This window comes from Phaenicophaeus curvirostris, chromosome 5 (assembly GCF_032191515.1).
Source record: "Phaenicophaeus curvirostris isolate KB17595 chromosome 5, BPBGC_Pcur_1.0, whole genome shotgun sequence".
NCBI lineage: Eukaryota > Metazoa > Chordata > Aves > Cuculiformes > Cuculidae > Phaenicophaeus > Phaenicophaeus curvirostris.
Genome location: NC_091396.1, coordinates 67,044,654 through 67,059,150, shown reverse-complemented (window position 1 = coordinate 67,059,150; position 14,497 = coordinate 67,044,654). Strand labels below are relative to the sequence as shown.

At 46.6% G+C, this 14,497-nt stretch overlaps 1 protein-coding gene across 1 annotated transcript in view; it reads right to left on the bottom strand.

The window, feature by feature from the left end:
• Positions 1–14,497, bottom strand: part of FANCM (FA complementation group M) — a 69,701-nt gene that overhangs the window by 16,768 nt on the left and 38,436 nt on the right. The window contains 4 exon segments of the mRNA XM_069856739.1: positions 3,726–3,884; positions 4,580–4,737; positions 10,353–10,587; positions 13,883–14,089. Coding sequence (XP_069712840.1) covers positions 3,726–3,884; positions 4,580–4,737; positions 10,353–10,587; positions 13,883–14,089 — 759 coding nt within the window.

The window sequence follows — 14,497 nt, the reverse complement described above, 5'->3', positions numbered from 1 at the left end:
AATCATGTAAACCTTTTAATTGACCCTTGAAAATCTATTATGCAAAACACAATTGCATGGAGGTTTCTTGGAATCACTGACTGAGTACAGAGAAAGGAAAAGTTCCCAACCATGAATTCCTGAGTTTGCTTCTGGACTAGAAAAGAAAACAACCAGAAAGAGCACACAAACACCTCCCGAGCCAGATGCTGCTCAGTTATTGCTGATCTCTGTGTGAGATTCTTCCCAGGAAATAATTAGCAGAATCGGAGGCTTCCAGATCACTTGGTTATTCACAGTAAAATAACGATTTGCCTGGATTTCTATTTTACCCCTCAGTAAGAAAATAATCAATAGAGCTGAGGCGTGAAGTTCAATCTCTCAGTTGTTTAAAGAAACAGCTTTGACTCGTGTTTGTCTGAACCCTCTCTGCCATCAAGGACCGTAAGTTAACATCTTATGGATCTGCAGTGCTGCATCGGGTTATGGAAAATTGACAGTGGGGACCTGGGACACACATGCAAAACCTCTGAGTCCCTGCTAAAACAAATCATTTCCATCCACGCATTTTCATATCAGATTAACAGCTGAGGTAGATTTGTACAGGCTTCACTTCTGCCAAAGAGAAATTTCCCAGAGGCTGGAGAAAGAGCCCTTTCTCCTACCCCACTGTCCCATAATAACGCTTTCAAAACACACCTAAACACTGTGGTAAAGCAAAGGTGCCTAAAGACCAACCCCTGTAGAAACAATCCTCACCAGAAGTGCCTGCCAAAACAGTCTGTAGAGCAGGAACCTGGAATTCACCCCATCCTGGTTCCCTCAGTCAGTGGAATTGCGCTCACACAGCCGCTCACACCCACACAGCAGCAGGGCTGCACCACAGCCAAGGCTCCCTGGACACAAACCTGCCTTAGTAAGCATGCAGATATTCAAAATGTTGCCTACAAATTGCTACCTTCCTTTCATTTTGCTCTACATTTGTAATTTTTAATTAGAATTTTCTCCTAAAACAAGTGGTCTACAAAAAGGAAAACCATCAGTGCAGCAGTGACTGCTAAAGTGAAGCACCTGCAGCTCCCTGAAGTCTGGGCTATGGGCAGCGCGGCACAACCAGCTCCTGGCAGGGCACTCTGACTCCTCTGCAGACCCTGACATGGACAGTAGCGTTGGGAATGCTGGATGATAAGGAAAATCTCACTGTATTGACACTGGAATATTACAGGAATCACTGGGTTGGAAGAGACCCACCGGATCATCGAGTCCAACCATTCCTATCAAACACTAAACCATGTCCCTCAGCACCTCGCCCACCTGTGCCTTAAACCCCTCCAGGGAAGGTGACTCAACCACCTCCCTGGGCAGCCTCTGCCAGTGCCCAATGACCCTTTCTGTGAAATTTTTTTTCCTAATGTTCAGAATGCTTCATTCATTCCAATTGTAAGTTTAAAGTACAAACCTCAAAGCCAGCTGGTAAGGAAACAGTCAAGCTTACAAGTGAGCACCTCAAGAAGCACGTGGAACGCCTGCAGATGGAGAGCTTGAGTGGCTTTTATGAAGGTGGAAGTCAAGAGGAGAGCAGTCAGTGCTGTTCACCTCGGCTTTAGCAAAGCGTCTAGCACAGTCTCATAGCAGAGCTCCTGAGATACAGATTGAACAAGTGGACGACAGGGGTGGGTGCAAAGCTGGTGGGACCACCTTGAAGAGTGATTTGAAGCCTTGCCAGCAGCTACCTGCATGGAGAGCTTCCTAGAGGTCTTCGGGGTTCAACATCTTTATGGCTGGCTTTGACTCTAGCACTGAGAGCAAAGTCAATAGGGCTGCAGGTGACACCAGCCAAGGGGAGGCAGGTGACATGCCAGAGGGCAGGGCTGCTGCCCAGAGGGTCCCCCAAGGATGGCAAAAAACAGAAGAGAAAAATGGGACAGCAGTATGCCCTAGTGGCAACAAAGACGATCACACCCAGGCTCCATCAGCAGGACAGTGGCCAGCAGGGCCATGAAAGTGATTCTTCTCGGTCACGGAGTGTGGTGACAAGATGAGGGGTAACGGTTTTGAGATGAAAGAGGAGAACACAGTGCTATGTCCACCATGCTGTGCTGATGCCCACCATCAGAGCCAGGCAAAACATTGAGTGATGGCCACAATGTAAAAGCCACGGTTTGTGCCCTGCCTGCTGATGGGACATCCCCTTGAGCAGTGGTGGGTGAGCTGGGCTGTCTCCTTCCCATGAGGGACGGCAAGCAGACCACTCTCTGTAAAAAGCTCTCCAAAAGCTTGCTTTGATTATCATTTTTGGCACCTACTTCAGCAGAGTTTGGGGAAGAAGACTGAAGACTCCTGTGGTGGCTACCAAATCCGCTCGGTAAGTTGTTTTAAAGGTGCCAGATATTGGTTCAGCATCCACATCTTCGGAGGCACTGGGGCACCTGAACAGGCTTCAGGGATCAGGGCACTTTCACAAAAGGAACTGCAGTCGCAAATGCCTCACCTGCCCAATCTGATGAAGGAGGGAAGTCCCCACCTAGAAGGGCAACTCCAAGTTCTTCACACATTTCTTTGTCACTTGCCTTCCTTCAGCTGCCATCCCTGAAGTCCCCCCAAAGCCCTCTCCCAGGGCAGTAGTTCCTGACCCTGCCTCGGGAACAAGGGCTCTCAAAGAAGTCAAGAAAGTCATTGTTCTGTGATGAAGTGGAGAAGCTTATCTTAGCTCCAAAGGTCTATTGACAGCTTCCCATTAATGCCCTTCCCTAGCAAGAAGCAGGACTACAATGTCTCCATTCTCTCCCTTGATTAGCCTGGTTATTCAGGAAACTCCAGCAGCTTAGCAACAGCTTCTGATGACCTAAAAAACTTCAACACACTGAGAAGCAACAGGTGTGGGACACAGAAGAGCTGAACTGGAGGAACAAATAGTGTGATGAACAACTGCAGCCTCCAGGTACTGCCACGAGGTCCACCTCTCTACACATTTCCTTGCATGTGCCAGCATATCTGCTGTCCGGAACCGTGAGCAAACAGAATCCTCACCTCCCAAATGCCTTCTATCCATGTTTCACTGCTCTCCTCTTATCCTTTAATTCTTAGGAGCAATTAGGTTGTTAATTAGAGCTTTCAGAGAAAACAAACCCAAAGCCCCAACACCTTAAAACATGCAATACATCCCTACATCATTTTTACGGGACTCTATCACCTCCCTGGGCAGCCTCTGCCAGGGCCTGGGAACCCATTTGGGGAAGAAATTTTTCCTGATGTCTAATCTAACCCTGCCTTGGTGCAACTTGAGGCCATTCCCTCTCGTCCTATTGCCTGTCACTGTGAGGAAGAGCCCAACACCCACCTCTCCACAATGTCCTTTCGGGGAGCTGTAGATAGCGATGAGGTCTCCCCTCAGCCTCCTTTTCTCCAGGCTAAACAGCCCCACATCTTATATTTCACGTCTTTTTGTATAAAATTGAGACTTGGATCTATTAAATAAAGAATAATTTATGGGCGGGAGTTTTTCTGTTTAGGGAAACACTTTTTTTAAGCAACTCCTGTGGAAAAGATTAGGAATTACAGCCCATGGGAGACACTTTGAATCAAAATAAAACACCCATTATCCATGTCACAGTGTCTGACTTCACCCCACGCAAAAACTTCCCCTCTTTTGGTTTTAGCTGACCAGATGGAATGAGAGCTCTGATTGGTTTTAAACACCCTGACTGTGCACTAAGTGCCCGGCGAGGCACACGCCAACACCTCACCTGCTCGTCTCTCATCCGCTCGATCATTTCCATAACGCTGATGAAATGGTAGCAACGATCCGAGTGATCAACCACCGCCGTAGGAAAGGGGCGATTCTGCCAAAGCCTCCATTCAGACAAGGAAAGCTCATGAGTTGCCTCCTCCTTGGGCTTCTGCACCTTGAAATGAAGATCAGCAAAGAAACTATAGTCAGGAAGTTGTCCAGCAGCACTAACACCTCCTGCTCTGTTGGGGACAGCAAGGATTCTGAATGTATACGAGTATCTGGAAAAGGTTTAGGTCTGATTTAAAAAAAAACCCAAAACTCATGCCTTGTGTTGCCAAGGCTTTTCATGGAAAACAGGTGGTTTTCAGTGGTGAAGTGGCACAAAGACTCCACATTTTTTCTCTGAATCAGAAAAGAGCTGGTAAAACTGGGAGTTTTCTTTGAGGCTGCCCCATCCCTGGAGGGATTCAAGGCCAGCTTGGATGGGGCTTTGAGCATGAGGTGTTCCTGCCCATGGCAGGGGGTGGAACTGGATGGGCTTTGAAGTCCCTTCCAACCCAACCATCCCGTGATTCTGTGATTCTATGATAAACAAGGGAATGAAACAGCTTGGATACAACACTGTCATGGACACAGCACAGAATGCTTAGAAACAGAACTGAATGGATACTGAGAGACTTCTAAATGCATTTTTAATTTCCAGACCTAATCTCAAAGGCTCATTCCAAACATCTAATTGCTAAAGTCTTAACCTCAAATCTGAACATATCATTTTCTAAATTGCTTTTTTAATTTGGAGCTCCTTCACTTTGTTCCTTAAGGAATCCTTCAGGCCTTACATCAAAGGAAACATTATGTTCGACTTACTGATGTTTCTTCCAGGTTTTCTAAGGTTTCAAACCGAACTGGGGGCAATGTCGGTTGCTTTATTCCATCGCTTTCCTTAATCCTGTAAAGTCGGTCCCATGTTTCAAATTCCTCAGGTGACAGAAAACAATTCTCATGACAGGGTGTTTGCTTTTGGCCTACAGAGGGAAAAACAGGAACAGAAAAAGGTTATCTGTTTAAGAAAAAGAACACATGGAATAAAAAGTCCTTTGTATGGTTCCAGTGAGAAGGAAAAATGCCTTCTTACTGCCACAAATAAAACCAGAGAGAATCCGATGGCAGGAACAAGTATCAAACTGGGGTTCATGTGTCATGATTATAGATAAATTTATCTATTAAACCATTGTTTGGGGGAAAGCATCCTCTAAACAAAGTGACAGACAGACAGAGATGAACATACATCCAATACCTACAGGCTCTGGAGACAGGCGCAAATGAGGCATGTGTGTAGCCTGAAAGGCTGAACGTGCAACCAGAAACCAAATTTGCAGTTTGAGAAACAAAGAAGTTAAATTGTGCAAAGCCACAATTCAGAGATTACTGAAACTCACTTTGCAGGCAGAGAAGAGCTTTCAAGTCTAAAAGCAAACTTCAGAAAAAGATACAAAGACATTTCTAAAATACACTGCCTACATTAAGAGAAATAAGTAACGAATAATGAACAGCAGGGCTACGAAGACAATTTGAGGACTGGAGCATCTCTGCCTGGAGCACAGGCTGAGAGAGTTGGGGTTGTTCTGCCTGGAGAAGAGAAGGCTCTGGGGAGACTATCAAGCAGCTTCCAGCACTGAAACGGGGTCCAAGAAAGCTGGGGAGGGGCTCTTGATCAGGGAGGGCAGGGATAGGATGAGAGGGAATCGTTTTAAGATTAAAGAGGGGAGATCTTAGGAAGAAATGCTTTGCTGTGAGGGTGGGGAGGCCTGGCCCAGGTTGCCCAGAGCAGTGGTGGCTGCCCCATCCCCAGAGGGGTTCAAGGCCAGGTTGGATGGGGCTTGGAGCCCCCGATCCAGAGGGAGGTGTCCCTGTCCTTAGCAAGGGGGATGGATGGGATGGGCTTCGAGGTCCCTTCCCACCCAACCCACCCTGTGATTCTGTCATTACCATGTCCTGTTGAACTTTGTACTTGACAACAGTGTCTCCCTTTCACGTGACACAGCACGTGCTCATTTAAGGGTAGTTACCTTTAAGAACAGTCTATGAGTAATGAATGCAGCGTATGCCCAAAGACAGACACGTCACTAAAATCATTAATGTTATTTTCCTTGTTTTTCTCCAGAAGCAAAGTATTCCCCTTTCCTTTGAACTGGGAAGAGAATAAGAAATAGCCTGAAGGGAGAGAAGAAGGTGGATTTAGACTGTAGCTAGCAGGAATTTGTTGGTTCTTGGAGGAATGACCTCCATTTAAGGGTAAGAAGGAAAGAACCAGAAGCACCACATTGACCAGGGCAGTCCAGCCAGCTGTGAGACCTTAAATCCACCCCTATCAACTGTCCCTCTGTTCACTGCCAACAAAGCTGCTGGCGCAAAAGAAACTTTCGAGTGCCCAAAGGTTCTGTGGGTTTATGTAAGAAATGATGGACAATGGGGGCAGGATAACTCCTGCTTTACTGGAAGTGTGGGAGAGGGAAGTGGGCAGGGAAGGACGAGACCCTGCTGCTGCTAAGATCACTGCAGATTGCTTTACAGTTGATGTTCATGCTCCTACGGACAGCGGCAGCAGCTTGTTTGGGGCAGGCAAGACTACAGAAGGAGATGCTGATGGGATCCTGGAGAAGACATGCCACTGGCTGAAAAACATAATTCACAACCAGGGTAGTTCAAATACCTTAAAAAGCCTCCACCTACTGTATTGGGAAGTTTTGTGTAGTGATATCCTGAAACCAATGAAAAGCATAATCACTAGAGAAGGCATTGTGCGTTATTATGCAGGTTGAATTCAAACAGGAGATGAACTCAGAATTTATCAGGCATCCAAGACCTCACCACAACCATATGAAATAGCATGGGTAACTGGAAAGGCGTCCAAAAGCCACTAAAGTCCAAAAAGGAATTGGTATATTTCAGAAAAAGGCAGTAAAAGAGGATTGCAGTGCTGGACAGAACAGCCATTGAAGAAATACTGAGTAATTGTAAAATTCACAGGTCTGTGTCAATTTTGAGTTGTCTGATCTGAAAAGGAGGGAGCAGAGTAATCACAGAGAACCTGGCGGAGAAGAATTCCCAAAACGACATTTCATCAAGACAAACGGAACAAAGAACATAAATCAGAATTGATTATCGATAGCTTAGAATGACCTCCAGATACCAGAAAACAGGCCCTGGGACAAGCACATTTTGGTGCACGAAAGCTGTTTCTGCTACGTCTGTTGTGGTTTCGGACCTCTCAGAGCAGGGAGATGGGCAGAGAACTTGTACGGATAACAGCGCTACAGATGATTATCCATCTCTCTCTGCAATTCCAGCTTGTCAGTCATCTGGTGGGACAGCTGTCCTCATCTTATAAAGTGAGTAAAGATGAGCACAGAACCATGAGCTGTGGCCCAATACTTCTGCTCTGAGATGTTTCCCTCCAATGAATCCAAGCCATTTTAAGCACAGAACTATTTGTTCTTCAATGCTTCCTGGTTTTACTGCACTTACTGATATACACAGAATCACACAGAATAACCAGGTTGGAAGAGACCCACTGGATCATCGAGTCCAACCGTATGATACCCAATTTCAGCAAACTCCTTCAAAAAATAATAAGAAGAAAAAATCAAACAAAAAACTAAAGTGAGGGAGACAAAAGAATCTGACATGCGAAGAAACAGCAGAAGAGGATTGCCAAGTGATGGGATTTTTGCTCTTGTTGCTGTACTTCTCAAAGAGAAGCTCACAGAGCTAAAGAACACACTTGGGTAGTGATGGGGCAAGACAAGAATTGTGTGTCCTTCTGGTACTGCAAACAGATCAAACTTATGAAAGAGCCTTTGAAGTAGAAGGATAGCATAAAATCAATAGCAATTTAATCAAATCAAGAACAGGAGTTGTTTAATTTTGGTTAGAGAAGGAGAGTGCTTCTAATTATGATGATACATCTGCCTCCAGTCTCTGTGCACACCTTTTCCTCCATGGACAAACCTGGTGATCAACTGAACTGCAGGAACAAATGCAAAGCAAGGGAGCACGAACAAGAACACACAGAGTTTATTCATTACCACCAGCTTTATCAATTCGCTAATGTGGAAGGGGTGATTGAAATTGGGAGAGGAGAAAATGCTGAAAATAAAGACCTTCATTTCTCTGATTTTTGAGGTTTATCTCAGGTGGCATTAATATCAGAAACAGTCACTTCATTGACACAGTAACAAAGAGGACTTCAACCCATAGAGCTGGTGCTCAGTCGCAGAGTCAAAGAACTGCTTGGTTGGAAAAGGCCTCTGAGATCATCGAGTCCACTTGTCCCTATCCACTGCTAAACCAGATCCCTCAGCACCTCACCTGCCCAGTTTTTGAGTCCCTCCAGGGATGGGGACTCCATTCCTGTCCCCCTTTGCCCCCCCAGGCCTCACTGCACACTCTGTACACGCTGTGGCAGCCGCCAGCCCATCTCACACAAAAGGAACCTGGTAATTGCAGCCTTTGAAGTGCTATTCCCTCAGCAGGGAACATGGTCAGTGTATTATCTTCTTTATGCCTTTACTGCCGCTCATTCCTGCTTTCTGGGACAGACGTACACACATTGTAAAATGCCGATTTTAATGCCATGGTTGGCTCTGCTTGTTTACATGCGGGCTGTGTCTGTTTGCTCCACGCTTGCTTTTTCTCCCTGGCTGCCATACAGAAGCCTTACGCAAGGCTCCAGAATGGATAACTTGAGGATCAGGAGCACCATCCCAGCTGCTTACAAAGAGTCTGGGCTGAGGTTGGCACCTACTGATTGATCTGTTGATCCCAACTCTTCCACCCCGCACAGTGGGAGATGGCATGAACTGCTTCAGAGGCCAAAGGGGAAGCAGATTTTATCCTGCATGGTTTTGTAGCTTGTTTCCCCTTCTTACATTCAGCCTTTTGTTTGCCCTGGATGGTGCTAGGAAAGGGTCAGCTGTAGGGTTCGGTAATAGAAACGTAGGATCATGGAATGGTTTGGGTCAGAAGGGACCTTAAAGACCATCCAGTTCCAACCCCCCTGCCAAGGGCAGGGACAATAAGAACCTTTGTGACCAGAAGCACTGAAAATCGTCTAAGTCTAAAGTCTGACTCCTCAGATACTGAACTGTGGAGCTTCCCAAGTACTAGATGGGGCAGATTTAAATGAGATCTTAGAAAGAAAGGTCCTCCTGTGAGGGTGGGGAGGCCCTGGCCCAGGTTGCCTGGAGCAGTGGTGGCTGCCCCATCCCTGGAGGGGTTTAAGGCCAGGCTGGATGGGGCTTGGAGCCCCTGATCCAGTGGGAGGTGACCTTGCCCATGGCAGGGGCTGAGGCTGGATGGGCTTTGAGATCCCTTCCAACACAAACCATTCCATGATTCTATGACTCTATGATTCTTTCAGGAGTTTCTTCTTCCAAGGAACTTCCACTAGTCTGTACAGAAACGACTTAACCAAAGAGACTGAGCATGACAATTTCTGAGTAATAAGGTGGGTAAATAAGATAGTAAATAGAAAAACTTAACTCTTTCTCCCTATCTCATAACTTTGTTGAGTTTACTGAGCATTTCAGTGCCAGGTAACAGCATCAGCTCAAGAGCCACTGCCCTTTTTAGATTCATTTTCCTCTGAGGGTGTGTGCAACTCAAACATCCTACCTTTGATCTCTCCTCTTCCTCCCCTCAAAATCCTTTCATTTCAGGCACTGCGATTTTGTTGTCATATACAAAGGTATAAGACAAGCTTTTTTGGTGTTAATAAAAACCTTAAGCCTAACTGTCACAGTTCAAAACCAGACCTAGTACAGAACTATCACTAAACATTCCAGTGACAAATCTGCCAACTGACACTGGGATACTGGAAGCCTTCAGGAGACTTCAATAACATCTGCCTCCCATTTGTAGCTGCAGTTCCTGACCTTCAGTCACTGACTCCATGACAGTTTCAATGGAAAAAACCAAAGGTTTTGGAGCACAAGACTTACGAGGAATAGCTGTTTAGTCAGGAGAAGAGGAGGCTGAGGGGAGATCTCATCACTGTCTACAACTGCTTGAAAGGAGGTTGTAGAGAAGTGGGTGCTGATCTCTCTTCAACCAAGTGGCAGGCAACAGGATGGGAGGAAACGGCCTCAAGTTGTACCAGGGCAGGTTTAGATTGGACAATGGAAAATATTTCTTCAAAAAAAGGGTTCTTGGGCAGTGGCAGAGGCTGCCAGGGAGGTGGTGGAGTCCCCAGCCCTAGAGAAGTTCAAAAAACGTGCAGACGTGGCACCTCAGGACATTGTTTAGTCAGCATGGTGGGGTTGGGCTGGCAGTCGGACTGGATGAGCTGAGAGGGCTTTTCCAACCTCAACGATTCTGTGATTGCATGAAACAAGTGTCTGATTTAAGTATGGATATCTAAGGATGGAATTGTGATTAGGGGATGTTAAAGGCAAAGGATGAGGAACCAGAGCAGCTGCCAGCACACTATCACAGCCAAAAGGCTGCAGCTGACAAGTAACACCGCTGAGAGGCCCAACACAAGGTTTGATTTGCGAGCACACGGGCTTGATTTGCTGCAACACAACAACCCAAGATAGCAGCTTACGCAGCGCTTAGAAAAACACCATAATCCTCTTACCAGTGACAGAGGCAAAGAGAGGAGATTTGTGCTGGAGGGAGCCAGATCTTCTCTCTTTGGAATGTGCTCTTGAACTGCTCGGTTCGTATTTTTCAGCAGTAATAAACATTTTATGCAACTTTGGATTTACGCCTTCCGGAATCATGCGTGGGCTGTACTTGTAGAAATGAAGCATTTTGTTTCCTGAAATAGCTTTGTGGATGCTCCTCTTGTTCGACTGGCTTTGGTTATAGGTCTGTAAGAGAGAGATAAATCACATGGTGTAGGACTGCTCTTTCACATGATTTGATTAAAGGCAAACAACACATTTCTCATTGTCTTCTGCTCCCTCACCGAGATGCTTTTTGGTATTTTTCTTTATTTCCTACCCCAAACACAAGTAAACCCAGACATGATACAAGGCCCCAAGAGTTGGCGGTACTCCCTCTTCTGTGAACATCTTCAGGTAAGTCAACATAACATCCTGCGCAAGCTCAAGGCTTGCCACGTGCTCGCATTATGGAACCAAAGCTGACAGCAAAGGAACAGCCGGACACAGATGAAAAACCACACAGCAATGAAGTCGTATTGAAAACCTGATACTGAACACATTAAAACACAGCTCAGGGGGCATCTACAGGAGGGAAACTGAGATGAGGTCTTAGGAAGAAATGTTTTGCTGTGAGGGTGGGGAGGCCCTGGCCCAGGTTGCCCAGAGCAGTGGTGGCTGCCCCATCCCTGGAGGGGTTCAAGGCCAGGTTGGATGGGGCTTGGAGCCCCTGATCCAGTGGGAGGTTTCCCTGCCCATGGCAGGGGGTGGGACTGGATGGGCTTTGAGATCCCTTCCAACTCAAACCATTTTGTGATTCTGTGATACCTGCTGAGATCATGGTTTTTTTCACTTTCTAAGAGCCCCCATTCTACAATATCTCAGTAAAATAAAAGTTGAATTATGAGCACATTGTGCCTCGGTAAAATATCCAAAGCCAATGTAAGGAAAAGCACAGCAGCACCAAGGAACAGTGACGGTTCTGCAAGTTGTGAACAATACAATATAAACTCATGCATGGCTTTTTGTGCTCTGTAAATAGCTCAGAAGAAGCACTTGAGAGACAAAGAAGCTCAGCCCTCGCCTGGGGGAGTTTACAATCTGCAAGAGATACAGGGATGATGTAAATGAGATTGCATCAGAGACAAGGAAAGGAGGTCAAGCAAAAAAAGGCCTAAGATTACTTGTTAATGTCATACATGCTCCAAGTCCTTGTAATCACACGTCACTTTGATTGTACAGCAGAGAAAGATGGAGAAACCAAGGAAAGAAACTGGTGCCCCTGTGAAACTGCCCCCCTTGCCCTGTGTATTTTATTCCTGGAGGGCCAGTGCCAGGTCCCGGATGGAGACAGCGTGCCAGGCAGGCAGTCAAACTGCTCTGAATATGTGCCTTTGAGAGAAGGGATCTCTGGAAGCAAAGATTAGAGGGGACAGACACAAAAAGGCGCTCTCTGGATAAAGCTGAAGGAGGTTAATAGCAAGCTCCCACAAACTGTGTCTCAGGCATTCCAACAAATACCTTTTTAATCCTACATCAGGCAAAAAAGTCTTTTTATGGACAAAATTCTGTATTACCAAATCCATTGCCTAACAGAACGTTTACTTAGCCGTTACTGAGCCAGCATGTTTGCTTCCTTTGTGTCATGGTGCCAGCTTGGCCTGCCCAGAGCCCTCTCCTCATCCCGGTTAAATCTGCAGCTCCCCGCTCCCTTCCCCACTGGCTCGCAGGGAGCAGGGCTGTCACAGGACGTTAAAGAGCGCAAATCAGAGCCGGCACAGCTCGGAATACAGCCGAGCTAGAGAGGCAGAAGATCCGTAAGCCGAACGCCCAAGAACCCAGGGCATTAGCCGCGTGACGCAGCGATGGGACGCGGGGCACTTTCACGTGGGACAGCTGAGCTGGGGCGGGGAACGCGTGGGGAGAGGAGGGCTGGGGTGGAGCAACGAACACCTCTGGAACAGAAACCCTGCCAAAGGGCAAACTGCCAGCCCTGCGCTCACCAGCTTTACCCAATGCAATCTCTTCAAAGGCTTTATAATCAACAAAAAAACCCCAAAATTAATTCCCATGAATTAACATGAGACCATTAATTACTGAGCTGCACGTTATGTACTGGGAAGAATCTCCCCATTAATAGATCTGGAAGGAGATTCAACAGGCAAACCCAACCAACCAAACATATATTGTTCAGCAATTTATGTCATCATCCCAAAGCAAAAGAATTGATATAAAATCACTGCCCTACCTGGGGGAAGGCTCTGGTTTGGGATTTCTGATAAAATCTGAAGAACCTAGTAATCCAAGTACTTAGGTGAAACTCCAAGGAGTTTAAGGGACCATTTTAACCTCATATCCCAAAGCAGTAAACATTTCAGCAGTAAATTCTCTCCATAAGCAGCATGAGAAAATATTTATTTACAAACACTGGTCACTTGTATCATTTTTAGCTCTCGTTCCTCAAAGCAGCTTTTCTCCACGAGACAGGATTCCCTGGTCTGTCATTCAGAGTCAAATCCCTGGTAGCTATAAGTGTAAACCAGCAGCACAACATCAACTGGAATAAAGGAATGAAAAGCAAGACTCTGAAACCTGGGGTTTACAACGTGTTCACACAGTTCTCAGACCTCTCTCTCATGGAACCTGACCCAGCTCAGAACCAGCCTCCCAAGGAAACCAAACCAGGGAAGAACAAAATCCCTTTTCAGCCAGAACGGTGGGGTGGACCCTGAAATGACCGGTGTCCCAGCAGGGGCTGCATGATGACACTCTAAAGGTGCAGGCTCACACTACTCTGCCACCACTCCCAACAGCGCATGGTGCTGGCGGGGACCACAACATCCTCCTCCCACCTAAACCTGCCCTGCCCACTTCCCGGGATCAGGAATTCTTGCAGGATGCAGCTGGGCTGGGTGCTGGTACAGCTGAAGAGTGGCTCTCCCAGCTCAAAGCTCACATTTCCACCGGTACGTTATTCTCCCAAGGGGCAGCCTGCGCTCAGAGATAATTAATTACGCTCCGAGTTGAGTGCTGAGGTCCAGGAACTTAGCAAAAGTAGATTTCCACTTAAGCCGATCTCTTCGGACCTCACACGCAAGCCTGCTACTGCTAAGTACTCATCAGAAAGTGCAGTGTCGTCAGCAGTTCTGAGCGAGACACTTCCAGCCTTCCCGCTCTCACAACTCCATCCTCGTCTCTTCCACACGGTATTCTGCACCCCTGGCAAAAATGTATTTTCTAAGTTTCAGTTTCCCCTTTACAAAATGTTGTTAAGAACAAGGGCTTGAAGCCCTTCACACTGAGAAAGTGCACACAGCTCTAGGACACTGTGGGCTATGGTAATGGTACTTCCCTGCAGGGACAGTTCCAGTGTGATCCAGAGGTCCAGATGCATAGGGACAGATCCAGGATCGCTGTGATTTATGACCCGCGGTGTATGGTTTCCCGGAACAGGCTAAACGAGTGGCTTTGTCTCCCAGCAAGAAGATGGCTGAGCACTCACCCGTTCCTCCCGCCCTTCGGCGAGGATGACCACGATCCTGCCCTGCCGCTTGCGCCCCGTCCGGCCCATCCTCTGCACGAGGCGGATCGGACTTTTCTGAGCGTCAAAGCAGATGATGAGATCCACTTCACCGATGTCCAAGCCTTCTTCACCAACACAGGTGGAGACCAGGGTGTTATACCCTCCCTCACGGAAGCGTTTCACCACCTGAATAAACGATTAAAGTTAAATCTAACAGGTCAGCCAGAAAGCCCCTTGGACACACTTGGCAGTTTTTCCAGGTTCAGACAAACTGAAAAAAATAATTTCTATTTCAAAACAACAAAAGTTAGTCTTTCTGAACTTGTCAGCTACTGCCTCGTGATCAAACACCACACACCAATGTTCTCAGCATCAACACACAACCCTCTGATTCTAAAATAAAGGGGAAAATCCACACGTTATATTGACTCCATGGCATTCTTCTCAAATGCACCTTCCCGACCCTGCAGTTAAATATTTTTTGGTTGTTTTTATTTTTTTAACTTTGCTAGATCAGAATTTAAGGATATCTCATATTTTTTCTACCTACAAGGAAAAAACCTCACACCCAAGCAAGTAATTGAATATTACCCC